We start from the raw sequence: 20,188 nt of genomic DNA, 5'->3' as shown, positions 1-20,188 counted from the left end.
AGTGTAATTTACTCGAATTCATACAGMTTTTTCAGCTGTTTATTATAAATCCATCTACATTAGCTGCAGCCAAGAGACCAAGAAACTCATCTAAACGTTCAGACTGCTGCTGTGATAATGTCATGACAGACCTCTCTTCATGCACATSAAATAATATTTGCTACAATTACCATGGGATGGCTGATTCATACTCACATTAATTAATCTACGTTTTTTTGTGCTTCTCATCCATGAGATAACTGACCTTTCTTTGTTGATTGGATAAAGCTGTGTGACATTTCCTCCTGCAGAGGCTGACCTACATTTCCAATTTCAAAAGACATACTGAAACATTCAGYTCAGACATGTGACGTGAACATGTTGTATGTAGATGCAGAGCCTGTCCTGTGGATATTACTGCTTCTTCAGCTAAAGTAGTAGCATGTTGATTTCTGAATGTGGAAATGTGCTATATTTCTGCTATACACCATATTGTAGGAATTGGGGGACAATGTTTAAGCTGCATAGGCCTACACTGAATAGAATTGCATCACCAAACACCAATATCCCATACTAAACAGCCATTCCATCCCTTCCCCCACCCATCATACCCAGAAAACAAAATGTATATGAGACAATTGATCTACTGTAAAATACCTTTACAACATCAAAGAGCTCTTAGAAGAGCTTTAATTGAAATTCATGTAAAGTAATAGAATACAGTGATTATAAATATAATTTTATCTTCAGAACATAAACAATACACATAATGCTATTTTTTGGGGCGAAATATTATGTACAAATATCCCAGTAACACACATAATCATCTCTGCCATGGAAAGTGTCATCTACATAATCTGGCAGGGGGCAGAAACATGCAGCGGGAGATGCTCAATGCTCTGCCATCCCCAGCAGATGTTCCACAGACACCACATTACTATTATTCAGATTCAGGTTAAGAGAACATTTTAATCACATGTAGAATAGAGAGTGAAATAGGAGGTCTGAYTGAGAGAGATTCCCGCAGGGCTATAGAATGGCTGACTCCTGCTGAAAGAAAGAACTGTGTCTCAACTGCAACGGCAGGACGACACGTTCCCACTGCCTGACCTTGATGAGCTTGAATGAGCAGATTCAATGGGTTTCTCCAGGGTCACATGGGTTGGGTCCAGGCAGGAGGCACTTAGGCACTGTAGGATTCAGGTGGTCTATGATTGGTATGGGGAGAGAAGTGGAGGGGGTTAAGAGACAGATCTCTCTTAATTCAGACATTGCCAAAATTGCAATTTCCCCCTAAATAAGATGAATGAGGCGGCTGGTTGAGTGACTGGCTGATTGRACGGGTTGAGGCTGTAGGGAAATTGAGTTGCCTGGTGCCATCAATGCCTTGGTGGGGAGGGGCAGGTGTACARGGATGGGGTGTTTGGGTTTCATGCCTGGCCATCTGGAAACTCATTGCAGTGGCTAGATGGGGTAGATGTTGTGGATATGTTGCAGTCCAACATTATCCTAAGAGGGAGACATACCATCTCCATTAGGGGTAAGATCATCCAAGAGGACAACATTGGTGGCAGTTTGATTACTGTATTTGACATGTAATCAACTACTAATATACGATTCCCAAATAATGATTATGGAAATGACATCTTAATGTAACACAGTATAACATTTCCCATTCTCTGTTCATGAGTAGCCTAATTGTAAATATATCACAACAAATGTGTTCGTTTTGGAAARCAGCCATAGGCTGTTACTGTTTTTCAATTTGGGAAGTATATTGCACTGTGAGATATTCTAGTGCTAGATTAGGCAGGCATGTAGCGCTTGTAACATGTGAGGGATGACAAAGAATGTGACCCTCTCAAATGACAGCTATTGGTGGTGGCTCATAACATATGGTGTCAGGGAACAACAATACTGTTCCCCATTACAGTACTTGGAGCAGCAAGTCAGGGTCGCAATTATTTTGACCTAATTTTAAAGTAGACAGAAATAATGTTGTTACCTAACTAGCCGCTTACCCTCTATTCGAAGACTCAGGACATTGGMTACCCCATTGGATACCCCATTCCCAGAGTTTATGGGAAATGAACACAAGAATGAATCGTCTACTTTTGGTTTCTCATCTCCTTATCATTCTAGCAGGTAAGCCATATTCTAAACATGTGACTGATAAAATTAGTTTGCCATTTCTGTTCTTCTGTCGGTTATAACTTACCTTTTCCAGGATATTTTAGGTGATAGTCTATCCTAAACCAATATTTGCATATTTTACAAATCTAGCCCATTAATCATGAGATATCAACATAATTTGATAATTTCACATTGATTCTTGGTAATGCTTTATCCATTTGTTAACTATAAGACTTCAAATCTTATATGAGGTATATTATAGCTAAGCTAGTGCCTGTTGGAAATGTTGGCATTTTTTTTAAAGCATCCAGCATTAGACTCTCTTGATTGACAGGGGTGTGTGCACTTAGTTTTTTAACCTCCATCTATTTGTGCTTGACTTAATGAGTCAATTGTTTCACATAGCATATTATATTTCCAGACAATTTTACTGTTTTCAATGTCTCAAAACGTCATTCATGCTTTCATAGTATGTTTTTGCACACACTAGGCTTGGTTTCAAGGTCAAGCGGAAAATGAAATGGGATACCGCTCTGGCATGGGTCAAATATGTAACGGAAATAGCAGATGTCGAGTCTGAAACACTATCTCTATTGACTGAGCTCTCATCTCTATCACCTCCAGCATCCCACGATGATAGTATACCACTGGTATAACAGTGTATTGAAATAAGTAGTTAGAAGAAGAGGAAGGAAGGAAGGAAGGAAGGAAGGAAGGAAGGAGGAGAGCAAGGAAGGAAGGAAGGAAGGAAGGAAGGAAGGAAGGAAGGAAGGAAGGAAGGAAGGAAGGAAGGAAGGAAGGAAGGAAGGAAGGAAGGAAGGAAGGGAAGGAAGGAAGGAAGGAAGGAAGGGAAGAAGGAAGAAGGAAGGAAGGAAGGAGCAGGAAGGAAGGAAGAAGGAACCTGAAGAAGGGACGGGAGGGAGGGGAGGAAGATGGGAAGCCACTTAGTACATTTAATACTACTGTAGTTGCACATACTTTAACCACTACTTATCAGTCTGCTGGTGCTGTAAACCCACAATCTCTCAATCTCTGCCATGTGAGCCACACATCAAGCTGTCTCTGTGTTTCTTGTAGGCTCTGCCTGGAGCTCTGATGATGAAACCCGTCTGGTGAAAACCCTGTTCACTGGCTACAACAAGGTGGTGCGTCCTGTCGCTCACTTCAAGGACCCAGTGGTGGTTACAGTTGGTCTGCAGCTCATTCAACTCATCAGTGTGGTAAGAAAAACGTCACACCATCCCATATCAAYCAATATTTATCATGCAATTCACATCACTGCCAACACTATGTAGCTAACTGTAACTTCTGTCAGTCGAAGAGTTGGTTCTGTTTGGCTTACTTATTTTGACTATGGGGGCATTTGAGCCAGCATTGTTTTGTGCCGAGGAAGAGTATAGTTGGAGTTTTCTCTAGCTAACAAGGGATCAGTTACGTCAGGTGGCAAAAATGCTGGAGGTTGAAATAGCTGAGGAGTTGAACAAGTTAGATGTTGCAGTTCTGTTATGGGAACAGTGGAGTGAGTTCTTGCCACAARTTCTAGTRTGATAGCAGTCAGGAGRAAGAATATTTGTTGGAAATAGTGAGGCTAGAACAGGAAATGGCAGTTGACTGGAGGGTTGCATACAGGGGAGGAAGTTTGTCTTGCCAGTCAGTCAAAAGGCAGTTGTCTCAGGGGGTGAAGTCTTTCAAGGAGGGTTTTGAGGTATCCCCAGTTTGTGAAGCTAATCGGGTTCAGAAGGGTGCTGATGGCAAACCAGAGAGGGAGGATGATGTGTGTGGGGACGTAGAGGAAACATTATTTGCCRAAATAGACTGTGGCTCCCAGGAAATACTTCTTCCTAGTGAGGAAGTTGATTATTGTGTCTCTAGCTGAGACCTTCTGGGTAGAGATATGTTATATAGTGTGCCGTCTTCAATTTGAGGATGAAGTTAATTCAGGTGTCAATTTAGGACAATGTTCTATGTTGAGTTGATGGACAATGAACAACTAGGTTCTCCTTGTGGACTGAGTAATGATTTGGTTCCCCAAGTGATCTGTTAGATTCAGAGGTTGYCAGTGACTCATTGTTTCCTTTAGCTGACRCATTCTTTCCCACAGTGGAGGAGGTTGTGTCACATCTGCTCCTGTAATGCCCTCTACTGCTCATCCTGTGTCTCCTTGACCTGCCGCCACTCCCCCAGTACTCCCTCCCTCTCCCTCTCTCTCTGTGTGTGTGTGTGTGTGATTGTGTGGGCGGAGACAGGTGTGCTGGAGTCAGAGCAGATCCCCACCAGCTGCAACCTGTTCCATAATCAAGACCTCTAAAAATACTCAGCCCTGMCACTTCCACGCTGCCAGATCGTAATCTCTGCTCAGTCAGTCTWCGTTTCGAGCCRTTTGTTACTAGTCATATCCTGTTATCCTCTTTTCCTTGTCTGATGCTGTCTTCCTCTCCGCTACAGTTTTGCCCGCTCTGACTCTGGTCCCTGTCTCCAGTCCCACGTCTCGTCATTCTGCTACTCTGTCCTGAATTCCCCACTCTACTACTCCCTTGGATTCCGCTCCGGACCTGCTTACCCTGTCTCCATCCCTCTCGTTCCAGCCTCAGCCTCCGCACCTGGTTTCCAGAAACCCACCCGAACTTCCCCTGACCTGCACTTCATCTTCCCCAAGTGTGTCAATAAACACCTTGGTTACTTCATCCCAGTCTCCTCGTCTGAGTCTGCTCTTGGGTTYCACTCTGCGTAACAGTACGAGCTGGCCAAAGAGATAAACCCAGCAGACTCTGCTACTCTCCACCAAACCCTCGTTGGCCAAGGCGCCCTGCTTGAGCAACATGACCGAGCCCTGAAGACCCTTCTGGAGCACGTCAATGAGTTTTCACAGAGCCTGTCTGACCTACAGGGCTGACCCTCTTTCCGACTCCTGAGCGTTACTATGGCAACCTCAGAGMTTGCAGAGCCCTYTTGGTACAATGTTCACTATTATTTGAGCAACAGCCCTACTCTTATGCTAGCAAATGGGCCAAGATTTCCTTTCTGATTGGCTGCCTCCGTGGAGCAGCGCTTCCTGGGCCATGGCAGTGTGGGAGAGACATATCCCACACTGTGYTTCTACACCTGCATTGCTTGCTGTTTGGAGTTTTAGGCTGGGTTTCTGTACAGCCCTTTGAGATATCAGCTGATGTAAGAAGGGCTATATAAATACATTTGATTTGATTTGATATCCCATCTGATTCTCCTGCTCCAGATTCACGGAGGAGATGAAGAAAGTYTTCGACCACCCGGTCTGCGGTAAGGATGCTGCTAAACGACTCCTGTCCCTCCGTCAAGGCCCCCATAGTGTTGCTGAGATGTCATGTGAGTTCCGCACCCTCGCCGCTGAGAGTGGCTGGAATGAGGAGGCACTTCAGGGAGCATTCCGGAACGCGATCACTGAGACCCTCAATGACGAGTTGGTGTCCAAGGATGAGCCTGATGGACTTGATGAACTCATCTCTCTCGCTATCCGCATCGACAGCCGTCTCCGTGAGCATCGGAGGRAGAGGGTAGGTAGKGTTGCATGTCCCATAACATCTGCTTCAGTGCCTTGTCCTCCTTCTTCGACTGCATCCCATCTCCAGGCTCTTCCAGATTCTGAACCCATGCAGCTCGGCCGGGCCAGTCTCTCTCCAGAGGAGAGGCAACGACGAATCGGTGCTAGGAGCTGCCTATACTGTGGCCAGGTTAGTCACTTTGTCTCCACTTGTTCCCTGTGTCCAGCAAAGGAGGGAGCTCGGCAGTAGTGGCGGATATACTGTTGARCCAAATCGCCTGCCCATCTTCCTCCAGACCTCTGCTTGAAGGTGACCTTGTGTGGCAGAGCCAGGCTTTGATTCGGGCACCAACGAGAACTTCCTGAACAGAAGTGTCGTTACCCAGTTGGGCCTGGACACTGTCCCATTCGATTCCCCCCTTGATGCCAACGCTCTCAATGGACAGCTCCTCATCCGTGTCTGTGAGAGAACCGCCCCTGTCATCCTGCGTCCCTCTGGAAATCACCAGGAAAATATCAGTTTCCACACAATCGACTGTCCTTACTCTCCTCTGGTTCTTGGCCATCCATGGTTAAAGCTACACAACCCACAKATTAACTGGACCGCCGGAAAGGTAAACCCTTGGAGTTAATTTTGTCACTCGAATTGTTTACATTCTACACTTCCACCTGCCTTGTCTGTGCCCAAGTTCATTCCAGAACCTCCGGACCTGTCATCAGTTCCTCTCGAGTATCACGATCTAGCTCCTGTGTTCAGCAAGCACCACGCCCTGTCGCTGCCGMCTCATCGGCCGTACGACTGCACCATTGACCTACAGCCTGGAGCTCCTYTCCCCAGTAGCCGGTTGTTTAACCTCTCTCATCCCGAGCAATAATCTATGGAGAGGTACATACAGGATTCTCTGGCTGCAGGACTTATCAAGCCATTTTCCTCCCAGGTGGGTGCTGGGTTTTTCTTTGTGAAGAAGGATGGGTCACTGAGGCCGTGCATAGACTTCCGTGGGCTGAATAATATCACAGTAAAGAACAAGTACCCCTTGCCACTCATCAGCTCTGCTTTTTGCCCCCCTCCATGGTGCCACGGTGTTTACCAAACTTGACCTCCGAAATGCCTACCACCTTGTCCGCATAAGAGAGGGGGAGGAGTGGAAGACTGCGTTCAACACACCACTTGGTCACTGAGTATTTGGCCATGCCTTTTGGTCTTACTAACRCCCCTGCTGTTTTCCAGAACCTAGTCAATGACGTGCTGAGGGATGTGATTGGATGCTTAGTTTTTGTCTATTTATAGTAGATGACAAACTGATTTTCCCCCCCAAGGACCCTGAGGCTCACCAGCAACACGTTCTTCAACGGCTGTTGGAGAATAAGCTTTTTGTTAAAGCTGAAAAATGTGAGTTCCATGCTACCACAGTGTGTTTCATGGGTTATATTATTGCACAGGGACAGTTACGTATGGACCCCTGCCAAGGTCATGGCAGTCACAGAGTGACCTACGCCCTCCAACTGAAGCAGGTACAGATTTTTTTTTACAGACGTTTCATCCGCAACTACAGCCATCTGGCAGCACCTCTCACCACTCTCGTCTCCACATCCCCTCTGTTCCACTGGACTCCTGAGGCAGAGGCAGCATTCCTGGAACTCAAGCGTCGCTTCACCTCCACTCCGGTCCTTACTCAGCCCGAMCCAGAACTCCAGTTCATCGTGGAGGTGGACGCCTCTGACACCGGGGTAGGTGCTGTTCTGTCTCAACGTTCCCCCTCTGATCAGAAGGTCCACCCATGTGCATTCTTTTCCTGTAAGCTCTCACCTGCAGAGAGGAATTTTGACTTCAGAAACCGGGAACTCCTGGCAGTTAAGCTGGCTCTGGAGGAATGGCGTCACTGGCTGGAGGGCTCTGTAACCCCCTTCATMGTGTGGACTGACCATAAAAACCTGTCCTACATCCAGACCGCCAAACGTCTGAACTCCCGGCAAGCCAGGTGGGCCTTGTTCTTCGGTAGATTCAATTTCACACTCGCTTATCGCCCTGGTTCGAAGAACACCAAGCTTGATGCCCTCTCTCGCCAGTTCACCACCGACAACACGGGTACCGAGCCAGAAGCCATTGTGCCATCCACCTGCATCGTTGCCGCCGTCACCTGGGAGATCGAGTCCAGTATCAGCCAGGCTCAGCAGAACCAGCCTGACCCGGGTAACGGTCCTAGTAATGCTCTGTTTGTTCCAGATTGTGTCCGCTCTRTTCTTCAGTGGGGCCATTCTACCCACCTCACCTGTCACCCTGGTATGAACCGGACCCTTGCCTTCCTGCGTCAGCGCTTTTGGTGGCCCACCATGGAGAGAGATGTCCTGGAGTTTGTCTCAGCCTGTTCGGTCTGCTCCACCCTCTTGCCATACCCAGTCGCCCCTGGTCACACTTAGCTCTGGACTTCGTCACTGGCCTTCCCCCATCTAACGGTAACTCCGTCATCCTCACCATTATTGACAGGTTTTCCAAGATGGCTCACTTCATTCCCCTCTCCAAGCTCCCGTCCTCCACGGACACTGCGGACCTGTTAGTATCCCATGTGTTTTGTCTGCATGGCATCYCCACTGACATCGTTTCCAACAGAGGACCCCAGTTTACCTCCCAGGTATGGAGATCCTTCTGTTCAGCTCTTGGTATCAATGTCAGTCTTCTGGATATCACCCCCAGACCAACAGCCAGACCGAACAGGGGCAACCAATAGATGGAGACTGCCCAACGCTGCTTGACTTCTGCTAACCCTTCCTCCTGGAGTGCTCAGCTACCCTGGTTGAATATGCCACAACCCCTCACCAACGCCTCGTCAGGTATGTCACCCTTCGAGTATGCTCTGGGTTACCAACCCCCTTGTTCCCGCCAAGAGTTGCGGTTCCCTCTGTCCAGGACCATCTACGCCGTTGTCACCATGCCTGGAGGAAGGCCCGGGCTGCCCTTCTTTGTGCTCCGATAGGACCCAGTCCCAAGCCAACCGTCGCCAGGCCTCAGCTCAGTCTACACCCCGGGTCAAAAGGTATGGCTCTCATCGAAGGACCTGCTATTGAAGGTGCATCGAAGAAACTTTCCCCCCATTCATTGGTCCCTTTGAAATTGACTGTGCATTAACCCTCTGCGGTACGCCTGAAACTCCAGCCTCTCTCAGGATCCATCCTACCTTCATGTATCCCTGATTCACCCTGCCTGCCCCTGCCTCCTCCTGCAGCGGCTCCTCCACCCCGTCGCTCATCGATGACCATCCTGCCTATACCACTATAACATACTGGACCACTCCCTCTTAAGGGATTTATACCTCACTCCCAGATAAGCCTGGTCGGGTGCAGTAGAGGGGGGGGGGGGGGTACTGTCACATCTGATCCTGCAACGCCTCTACTGCTCATCCTGAGTCTCCTTGACTGCCGCCACTTCCAGTACTTTCTTCCCTCTCCTCTCTCCCTCTCCCTCTCCCTCTCCTCTCTCTCCCGTCTCCCTCTCCTCTTCTCGTGTGTGTGTGTGTGTGTGTGTGTGTGTGTGTGTGGGTGAGACAGGTGTTGTGGAGTAAGAGCAGATCCCCACCAGCTGCAACCTGTTCCATAATCAAGACCTCTATAAATACTCAGCCCTGCCACTTTCACGCTGCCAGATCGTAATCTCTGCTCAGTCAGTCTACGTTTCGAGCCGTTTGTTACTAGTCAGATCCTGTTGTGCCTGTTTTCYTCTCCGCTACAGTTCTGCCCGCTCTGGCTCTGGTCCCTGTCTCCAGTCCCACGTCTCGTCATCCTGCTACTCGGGGCGGCAGGGTAGCCTAGTGGGCGGCAGGGTAGCCTAGTGGTTAGAGCGTTGGACTAGTAACCGAAAGGGTGCAAGTTCAAATCCCCCAGCTGACTAGGTACAAATCTGTCGTTCTACCCCTGAACAGGCAGTTGAGACAGGGTAAGCAGGTCCGAAGGGGAATCCAAGGRAGTAGTAGAGTGTGGAATCCAGGACAGAGTAGCAGGATTTTTTTTACATTTTAAATTTTACCTTTATTTAACTAGGCAAGTCAGTTAAGAACAAATTCTTATTTTCCTAGGACGTCATTGAAAATAAGAATGGCTCTTACAGGGTAAGCAGGTTCGCAGGGGAATCCAAGGGAGTAGTAGAGTGGGGAATCTAGGACAGAGTAGCAGGATTTGTATTTTATTTTAAATTTTACCTTTATTTAACTAGGCAAGTCAGTTAAGAACAAATTCTTATTTTCCTAGGCCGTCATTGAAAATAAGAATTTGTTCTTAACTGACTTGCCTAGTTAAATAAAGGTAAAATTTTAAATAAATAAAAAGTCCTGCTACTCTGTCCTGGATTCCCCACTCTACTACTCCCTTGGATTCCCCTTCGAACCTGCTTACCCTGTCTCAACCCGTCTCGCCTCAGCCTCCACACCTGGTTTCCAGCAACCCGACCGAGCTTCCCCTGACCTGCACTCTATCTTCCCCCTGTGTTTCAATAAATACCTTGGTTACTTCATCACAGTCTCCTCATCTGAGTCTGGTCTTGGATAACAGGTTGTGGTCCCTCTGCCGGATGACCATGAGGTTGTTTGTCAGGGGTCGATGTTACTGACACTTTGTTTTACTAACCTGTGGGAGACAGGAGATTCTTCCCGTTCACGTTGTGAATTTAGTGAGGATCCGGTCTGAGTTTTGCAGGGTGATACGGCTGTGTCTTGTAATGAGAATCAGGAGCTTGAAGAAGTGGGTTTTGTCACTTCCTGTTAAAGAGCGGTTGAAAGTTCCYACAGCATGTAGGCCTAGTGTCTCCGGGTTAAGTTGGAGGAAAGTGAGGAGGCTAACGGTTCCCCTTCAGTTCCCCTCCAGCAYAGGAGCAAAGAGGCGTTGGGGAACGTGAATGGTGTACCTAGTGAGTGTGCTGAAGTTGTGGTCAACGTTCACTTGTCCCTGGTGGTGGGTGCTCTAAGTCTCATATCAGATGGAGCTTGGTGCTTGTGAYCATGGGCCTAGGGAATGGAATTGGTCTCTCCGTTTAGAACTATAGGGGTTACAGGTTGTCCCTTGGTTTGGTCAAGTCAGACTTTTGKCAGGAAGAAATTAGCTGAGTGCAGACCAGTGAATTTGATGGTTTTGGTTTGTCTGGGTTTTCTAGAATGACGTTATCTCAGAGGTGAGGTTTTCTGGAGCCAAGTTTCATAGTTTTGCAGCTCTGGTGTTTATAGTGTATATAGTTTGGTCTCTTCGGTTAAATAAGTTTTATGGAAAGTATACAAGTTTAGGAAAATCCAGGAAAATAGATACTGGTGACTGTGGTTTTTTCTTTACTTTTCTTGATGGGGGAGGTGTTATGCAGTAGGTAGTTTAGTGCTAACTCACAGTTAGGCACAGTCTACCAGGATACACTTTATTTGGTCACCATCTGAACAAATGGTAATCTGCTTGGATTGGCTGACCAAGATGTCAAGAAGGAGAGGTCTCCTGTGTACATACATTGCATATGCTGATTTCTCACTTAGATGCACATCTTAAATCAGGTTACAGACTAGTTAACTAGGCCTAAGACCCCTAGACTTAGCGTGTGCCACAATATCCGTAGCCTAATTATTGGTTTCGTAACAGTAGAAACTAAAATCAATTCCCTTTCTCTACAGGATGAGGTCAACCAGATTGTCAACAGCAATGTTCGACTGAAACAGGTTTGTTACTGCCGTTTCCTGTATCTACATTGCAATATACAGTAAATATGGATCAAAATATGTTCTTTCTGGCTATTTTGTAAGAGTAATTACAAGGAAAATCTAAGTATGGTAATTATCATAAATTTCACCATAATTCTGAAGATAGTGTAAAATCCTTATAAACCGTTGAATTGGGTTCATTTTCACTAAACTGTAATAAAACATTCTCTGAAATAATCCGTATTGAAATGATCCCTCTCCGAATCAGACTTCAAGTCAGGAACTTCAAATAATCTACCTGATATTTTCCATTCATGCTCTTTGTACTTTGTACTGTCATTTTCCAGCAATGGAAGGATGTGAACTTGCAATGGAATCCTGAGGATTATGGTGGAATCAAAAAGATAAGAGTGCCCTCCACTGACATTTGGCGTCCTGACCTCGTGCTCTATAACAAGTAAGAATCAGGCCATATTTGCATCAAATGTCTTTCTTTTTACCATTCTCTCACTGATACTTTCCTTGATAAAAGGCCACCAGACAGACCGACTGTGTGTGATTATGTTTTCAAACCACATGACTTTTCCCTCTCTTTTCCCTCTGTGCAGAGTGGGTGAGAGCTCAGATTGCATCAGGCTAAATCTGGCTTCTATATMACAGGTTCCACCCACACCATATGCTGCGTCTGACACACTGCTGTTTCTCCCTGACAACCAGCTCCTATGCCACAGCAGCCTGTACCATTCTCAGCTCTGGTTGGTTGGCCTGCGATGGCAGGGCCATGCCAAGCCCCAGGCAGTGATGCCCCTCTGCGTTAACATTATTTCCTGTGTTGATGCCTGTGTTTGTGTGTGCCCACAGTGCTGACGGTGACTTTGCCATCGTTCACGAGACCAAAGTGCTGCTGGAGCACACTGGCATGATCACGTGGAACCCCCCTGCCATCTTCAGGAGCTACTGTGAGATCATCGTGCTGCACTTCCCCTTCGACCTGCAGAACTGCAGCATGAAGCTTGGTACCTGGACCTATGATGGCAACYTGGTTGTCGTCAATCCCGTAATAATCATCAACATTTTGACATTTTTCTTGATTGATCCCCTGTGTAACTCCTGTGTTACCCATACACATTCAGTACATTACTGATTTAACACATGATTCTAAAAGCATTACAAAATACCACCAGTCCTAAAAAATACCAATTAGGTTGATCCCTTCCTGGTCTGTTGCGTCTTCATGACATCTTTATTACCCGTCTCCACCAGGACAGCGACCGTCCTGACCTGAGTAACTTCATGGAGAGTGGAGAGTGGGTGATGAAGGAYTACCGCAGCTGGAAACACTGGGTGTACTATGCCTGCTGCCCAGACACACCCTACCTGGACATCACCTACCACTTCCTGATGCTGCGGCTGCCCCTCTACTTCATCGTCAACGTCATCATCCCCTGCATGCTCTTCTCATTCCTCACTGGCCTCGTCTTCTATCTGCCCACTGACTCTGGTTAGTATAGCATCACTTCAATCATTTCAGTTCTAAATCCCTTCTATTGGCTRAAGATTMATGGAAATATATTTTGTCTCCCAATTTCCGCATCATAGCTGCAACGTTGACAGCTTATGTAGTGGTTGTGTAGAACYGTACCTGCATTGGCTGGTACCTACAACAACACGCTTGTCCTTCTACAGATGTAGGATCTTAATTTGACCACTCTTTTGTGACTGAGAATTTTCCTGCACCGCAGGAAATGCAGATGAGCCTCGTGGTTTACATAAATTCACTGAAAACCTGKACTAACACGCTGTTATATTARCAGTACTGYACTTATCATGTAGCCTTMTTTYGTCCAGCTAATAGCCTAACCACCAATCAAGCAATATTATGAACTAAACATTCAAATCCTGTTGCTGCAGGATTATTTTTCTACGACAATACTGGTCAAATTAAGATCCTACACCTGTATYTGTCTCTGGGCCKCAGAAGTTACTAGKAGCTACATTAGCTGTACCAGTGCTGTGTCTCAGCTAGCGTTTGGTCCTGTTGCCAGTGTGGAGGCCTACCTCATTACCCAGAGACCCTGTGTGCTGCCATGTCTGCRAACAGACCTTTCCTTTAATGTATAATGCATCACTGGCTGCCTAGCTCTGATATGGCTGCTGCTACAGTATGATGCTATGGAGGAGCTGTGATGCCAAATGGAAGTCTTTTAGATTCACCGATTTGACTGAACAGCAACACAAAGTTGACAAACAACACATAGTTCACATTCTAGAATCTGTGTGAATGAGGTCTGGGTGTGAATGTGCTCAACTGAAAATAACACATACTTGAAATTCTATTGTCTGTGTGCCTGTGTGTATGTTTGCTTACGTGAGGTTGTTTGTGTATAGGCCTATGTGTATGGAAGGCTAAATGGGACAAAATAAATCACAAATCCCTTTGCGCTATCTTGCTTTTTGCTTTGGTAGGGCAATATTGTTCAAGCACCAATTCACAGAGACTCAGCTTTAAGTTTTTTTTATAAGCAGAATTCCTGCCCAAGTTTCAAGTTTTAATGTCAAAAGTACAGTGAAATGCCTTTCTTGACAGCTCTAAACACAACAATGCAGTAGTCAATATCAATGTAGCACTAAAAATAACATAACGTAGAACAAAAACACATAATAAGAATACCAAGAGAAGTAATAATCTACTACAGGGTCAGTTCAATACCAATTTACAATGTGCAGGGATACTGGAGCGATGGAGGTAGATATGTATAGGGGTAAGGTGACAGGGATACTGGAGTGATGGAGGTAGATATGTATAGGGGTAAGGTGAAGGATACTGGAGTGAGGAGGTAGATATGTATAGGGGTAAGGTGACAGGGATACTGGAGTGATGGAGGTAGATATGTATAGGGGTAAGGGACAGGATACTGAGTGATGGAGGTAGATATGTATAGGGGTAAGGTGACAGGGATACTGGAGTGATGGAGTAGATATGTATAGGGGTAAGGTGACAGGGATACTGGAGTGATGGAGGTAGATATGTATAGGGGTAAGGTGACAGGGATACTGGAGTGATGGAGGTAGATATGTATAGGGGTAAGGTGACAGGATACTGGAGTGATGGAGGTAGATATGTATAGGGGTAAGGTGACAGGATACTGGAGCGATGGAGTAGATATGTATAGGGGTAAGGTGACAGGCATCATGATCTTGCAGCCCTCTGAAAGGGAGGTCGGCAGACTCAATGGACAGAGGCTACTCCTCCCTGTGGTCAGAATGAGTTGGTGCCCTAAAGGGTGGATGGCACTGACTGCCAGAGAAACAATGTCACTGCTACCCTCTAACACTTATGACCCTCCTGTGTCTCTTGTGAGTCCGGGTGATTCATCACTGTGAATTATGCACTGTGTTGTCTCTCTCCTCTCTCGCCTATCAGTCTCTTTCTCTCTTGATCAATTATCACAATGATCACTTCCAAACCTCTGTCGTAATTAATTACAGAGGATGGGGACCAACCAGATGGGGATTTAGGTGAAGGCAAGTCTTAGACCAAATTACCATTCAAAACCAGCTCACCTTTGACGAGATATGATTGATTGTGCTTTCAAATCAAATCAATCAAATCAAATTTCTATTAGCAATACACATGGGTGTAGCAGATGTTAATGCTGCAGACTGTAGCGAAATGCTTGTGCTTCTAGTTCGACATGCAGTAATAACCAAAACAAGTAATCTAACCTAACAAATGTCCACAACTACTACCCTTTATACACACACACAAGTGGTAAAGCGGATAAAAATATGTAACATAAGATATATGAATGGTGGCTGTACAGAAGGCATGGCAAGATGCAAGTAGATGGTAAAGTACCGGATATATTACAATGAGCATGAGTACTGAGGGATATGTAAACATAAATGTGGCCATAGTTAAAGTGGCTAGTGGTACATGTATTACATAAAAGAATTGGCCAAGATGCCAGTAGAATCATAGGAGACAGTATATACATATGAGATGGGATGTAGGGTATTGTAAACATGTTATATTAAGTGGCATTGTTTAAAGTGGCTAGTTGGTACATTTTACAATAATTTCCATCATATTCCATTTTAAGTCGCGGAGTTTGAGTCAGTTATGTTGGCAGTCGGCCGCTAAATGTAGTAGGTGGCGTTTAACAGTTCTGCATGGCCTTGAGATAAAGCTGGTTTTTTCCAGGTCTCTCGGTCCCTGCTTGAATGCACCGGTACTGGACCTCGCCTTCTGGATGATACGGGCTGGGTGAAACAGGCAGGTGGCTTGGGTGGTTTTGGTCCTTTAGAGGTTCTTTATGGGCCTTCCTGTGACACGGGTGGGTAGGTGGTCCCTGAGGGGCAGGGAGATTGCCCCGGTGGTGCGTTTCTGCGACCTCAGTAACCCTCTGGAGAGCCTTACGTTCGTGCGGCGGAGCCAGTTTGCCGTACCAGGCGGTGATACAGCCCGACAGGATGCCTCTCGATTTGTGCATCTGGAAGTCTGTGAGGCTTTTTGGTGTACAAGCCGAGTTCTTCAGCTTCCGGGTTGAAGAGCCGCTGCTGCGCTTCTTCACAACCGCGTCTGTGTGGTGACCAAATTCAGTTGTGTCCGCTGAGGTACACCGAGGAACTTAAAACTTTCCACCTGTCTCCACTACTGATCCCGTGCATGGATAACGGGGGTGCTCCCCGCGTTTCCTGAATCACAATCTCTCCTTTGTTTTTGCTTGACGTTGAGGGTGAGTTATTTTCCTGCCACCACACTCGAGGCCCTCACCTCCTCCCTGTAGTGGCCGTCTCGTCGTTGTTGAATCACAAGCCTACCACATGTAAGTGTCATCGCGCAAACTGGTGTTGAGTTGGAGGCGTGAATGGCCACGAGTGATGGGGTGACGGGAGTACAGGAGAGGCTTCAGAACGCACCTTGCTGGGGCCCAGATGTTGAGGCATCAGCGGCAAGGTGGAGTTTGCTTACCTACCCTCACCCACCTGGGCGGCGGCCCGTCAGGAAGTCAGCGAAGTTGCACAGGGGTCGGACCAGCGCGATCTCGAGCGTTGATCGAACGGTTTTGGCAGGTACTATGCTGTTAAAAGGCTGAGCTGTAATCGAATGAAACAGATTCTATAATGGAGTATTCCTCTTGTCAGATGGGTTAGAAGCAGTGTAGCAGTTGGTGGTTGCGATTGCCGGTCGATTCTGTGCGAACTATGGGTCGTAAGCAATGGAGTGGGTCTAGGGTGCCGGGTACGTATAGGGTGGAGGTGATCATGGTCCTTTGACTAGTCTCTCAAAGCACCTTCATGATGAACGCAAGTGAGTGCTACGGGGCGGTAGTCGTTTAAGCTCAGTTACCTTAGCCCTTTCTTGGAACGAGCGAACAAATTGGTTTGTGGCCTCTCTGAACGCATTGTGGGCAACCAGCAACTGGCGATAAGGATTGATTGAATGATTGTCCGTAACCGCCCAGCCCAGCCTGCGTCTGCGCCATGCCGCTGAGGACGCGGCTGGGAACTGCCGTCTGCGGCCTGCCAGCCTTGCGAGGTAACACGTTTAATTCACTTGTTAAGGGTGTCACAGCTGAGTTGAGCTGGAGCATTGGTGTAACTGTAGTATTTGTTTAAGCCCAGTTATTAACTGCTCTCACAGTGTTTAACGTTGAATCCATTGTTATGAATCTCAGTGGCCTCCCTACGAGCACATGTTCAGTCTCTGTCATGAGCCTCGTTTTTCCACTGAACTGCTCAAATCTGTCTGTGTGCCGTATGGACAGATTATGAAATGTATGACATGTGATAATGGCAGATCATTTGCATGATTGCAAACTTCAACTGCGCCTTTCTCCATAGATGAATTCTTCAGTATGCATCTGCTTTTGTTGACCTGGTTGTTGTGACCATGTGTGTCCTCAGGTGAGAAGATGACTCTGAGTATCTCTGTCCTGCTGTCTCTGACTGTGTTCCTGCTGGTCATCGTTGAGCTCATCCCCTCCACCTCCAGTGCTGTGCCGCTCATCGGGAAGTACATGCTCTTCACCATGGTCTTCGTCATTGCCTCCATTATCATCACTGTCATCGTCATCAACACCCACCACCGCTCCCCCAGCACTCACACCATGTCCCCCTGGGTTCGCAAGGTGGGCAAAGCTGGCACATTTCTACCAATGATTTTTTTTTTTTATATCTAAAAATAATTTCGTTTTTATAGCATAGTGCTTTACTTACAGGGCTCCCAAGTGGTGCAGCGGTCTAAGGCACTGCATCTCAGTGCAAGAGGCGTCACTACAGTCCCTGGTTTGAATCCAGGCTGTATCACATCCAGCCGTGATTGGGAGTTCCATAGGGCGGCGCACAATTGGCCCAGCGTCGTCCGGGTTTGGCCGGGGTCATTGTAAATAAKAATTTGTTCTTAACTGACYTGCCTAGTTAAATAAAGGTTAAATAAAAAAATATTTGGATTGTAAATGACAAGGCATAAGATGACTTGTGCACTCTGGTTTGTGAATGTTATGAGTGTGTGACAGTTTAGAAATGTATGTCTTAACAAATCGTTCATGAAATAACATGACAGATAGTGTGGTATCAGTGGAGAACAGCTCATAATAATGGCCGGAACGGTGCACATGGAATGGCATCAAACACCTGGAAACCATGTGTTTAGTGTATTTGATACCATTCCACTGATTCCACTTCAGTCATTACCACGAGCCCATTCTCCCCAATTAAGGTGCCACCAACCTCCTGTGAGTGATGTAAAGTCTACTTAATAGTAGAGATCTCAATATTCTTTTTGCCCTGTTAATGTCTTGCCCAGTACTGCCATCTAGTGACAGAAAATAGATGATTGCACTTTACTATATTACTGCTTTTTAAGCCTACTTTTGTGATTCAGGAGCTAGAAAGTATCTGAATTAATATGTTCATCAATTAGCCTTTTATCTCATTGTATGCATTTTACCARTCTATTTATTACTGTCTGTTATTACACAAAGTTGTAAAAGCTGCTACTGTCTGTTATCATCTATGCATAGTCACTTTAATAAGTAACCAGTGCCCCTGCACATTGAGTCTGTACCGGTACCCCCCTGTATATAGTCTCGCTATTGTTATTTTACTGCTGCTCTTTAATTACAWGTTACTTTTATTTATTATTCTTATCTGTAGTTTTTAAAACTGCATTGTTGGTTAGGGGCTTGTAAGTAAGCATTTCACTGTAAGGWTACCTGTTGTATTCGGCGCATGCGACTAATAACATTTGATTAATTCATTCCTTTCATATTTTTTGCTTCCTAGATTTTCATTGACACAATTCCCAACCTCATGTTCTTCTCAACAATGAAGCGTCCTGCAAAGGAGAGACAGGATAAAAACATCTATGGTGCTGACTTTGACATCTCAGACATCTCAGGCAAGCCCACCCCTACTGCAGTCACCTACCAGTCCCCYATGACCAAGAACCCAGATGTACGCAGTGCTATTGAGGGGGTKAARTACATYGCTGAGACCATGAAATCTGATGAGGAGTCCAACAGTGTAAGACTATGGAATTCATTGCCGTCCTTCCCACAGTTTGTTCCTTAAAGATCTCAGATTTAGTGTTTCTAACTGCTCTCCTCTTTTCCCAGGCTGCTGAAGAGTGGAAGNGGGCTTGTAAGTAAGCATTTCACTGTAAGGTTACCTGTTGTATTCGGCGCATGCGACTAATAACATTTGATTAATTCATTCCTTTCATATTTTTTGCTTCCTAGATTTTCATTGACACAATTCCCAACCTCATGTTCTTCTCAACAATGAAGCGTCCTGCAAAGGAGAGACAGGATAAAAACATCTATGGTGCTGACTTTGACATCTCAGACATCTCAGGCAAGCCCACCCCTACTGCAGTCACCTACCAGTCCCCYATGACCAAGAACCCAGATGTACGCAGTGCTATTGAGGGGGTKAARTACATYGCTGAGACCATGAAATCTGATGAGGAGTCCAACAGTGTAAGACTATGGAATTCATTGCCGTCCTTCCCACAGTTTGTTCCTTAAAGATCTCAGATTKAGTGTTTCTAACTGCTCTCCTCTTTTCCCAGGCTGCTGAAGAGTGGAAGTTTGTGGCCATGGTGCTGGATCACATTCTGCTGTGTGTGTTCATGGCGGTGTGTATCATTGGCACCCTAGGAGTGTTCGCAGGCCGTCTCATTGAGCTGAGCATGACACCTTAGARGTCTGCGGGGTGTCCTGAGTAGGTCCAGATGTTTTTATGACCTGACCAGGTAACACTCTGGGCCCTAGTGACTCTTGGCCCTATGACCTTAAAGTCACATATTGCTGTATGAGGACTGTGTTTTTGACCCTCATACATTCATTATTATTGGGTGGTTTGCAATTACTTCAGATCGCTGGGTGCATGCATGTTTATCCATATTTTCACTCGTGTATTATAGAACAGTTGATCTACATTGACCATTCTAATCAAGTTTTTGTAATCAGAATATTTGTTGTYTTTACTCAATATGTTTTGTTATATATTTTCATTAATCTTTAATACAGTATTTAAGTAAAATTGATAGGCCTACTTGACACTGGTTGTCTATTTTCTATGTGTCTTTTTTTCTTTTATTTCACTTTTATTTAACCCGGTAGGCCAGTTGAGAACAAGTTCTCATTTACAACTGCGACCTGGCCAAGATAAAGCAAAGCAGTGCGACACAAACAACAACACAGAGTTACACATGGAATAAACAAATGTACAGTCAACAACACAATAGAAAAAAATCTATATGCAGTGTGTGCAAATGAAGTAAGATTAGGGAGGTAAGGCAATAAATAGGCCGTAGTGGCAAAGTAATTACAAATTAGCAATTAAACACTGGAGTGATAGATGAATGTGCAAGTAGAGATACTGG

At 45.9% G+C, this 20,188-nt stretch overlaps 1 protein-coding gene across 1 annotated transcript; it reads left to right on the top strand.

The window, feature by feature from the left end:
• Positions 1 to 1,905: 1,905 nt before the first annotated feature.
• On the top strand, positions 1,906 to 19,849 carry LOC111959904 (acetylcholine receptor subunit alpha). Its single transcript, XM_023981747.2, has 9 exons — positions 1,906 to 2,124; positions 3,190 to 3,332; positions 11,269 to 11,313; positions 11,643 to 11,752; positions 12,157 to 12,352; positions 12,559 to 12,796; positions 17,206 to 17,429; positions 18,586 to 18,825; positions 19,373 to 19,849. Exons 1-9 carry the CDS (start codon positions 2,067 to 2,069, stop codon positions 19,502 to 19,504), a joined length of 1,386 nt encoding a protein of 461 aa, XP_023837515.1. The 5' UTR covers positions 1,906 to 2,066; the 3' UTR covers positions 19,505 to 19,849.
• Positions 19,850 to 20,188: the final 339 nt, after the last annotated feature.

The sequence above is a fragment of the Salvelinus sp. IW2-2015 genome, linkage group LG36 (genome assembly GCF_002910315.2).
Source record: "Salvelinus sp. IW2-2015 linkage group LG36, ASM291031v2, whole genome shotgun sequence".
In the NCBI taxonomy this organism is placed as follows: domain Eukaryota; kingdom Metazoa; phylum Chordata; class Actinopteri; order Salmoniformes; family Salmonidae; genus Salvelinus; species Salvelinus sp. IW2-2015.
This window is presented reverse-complemented; position numbering and strand designations above follow the sequence as displayed.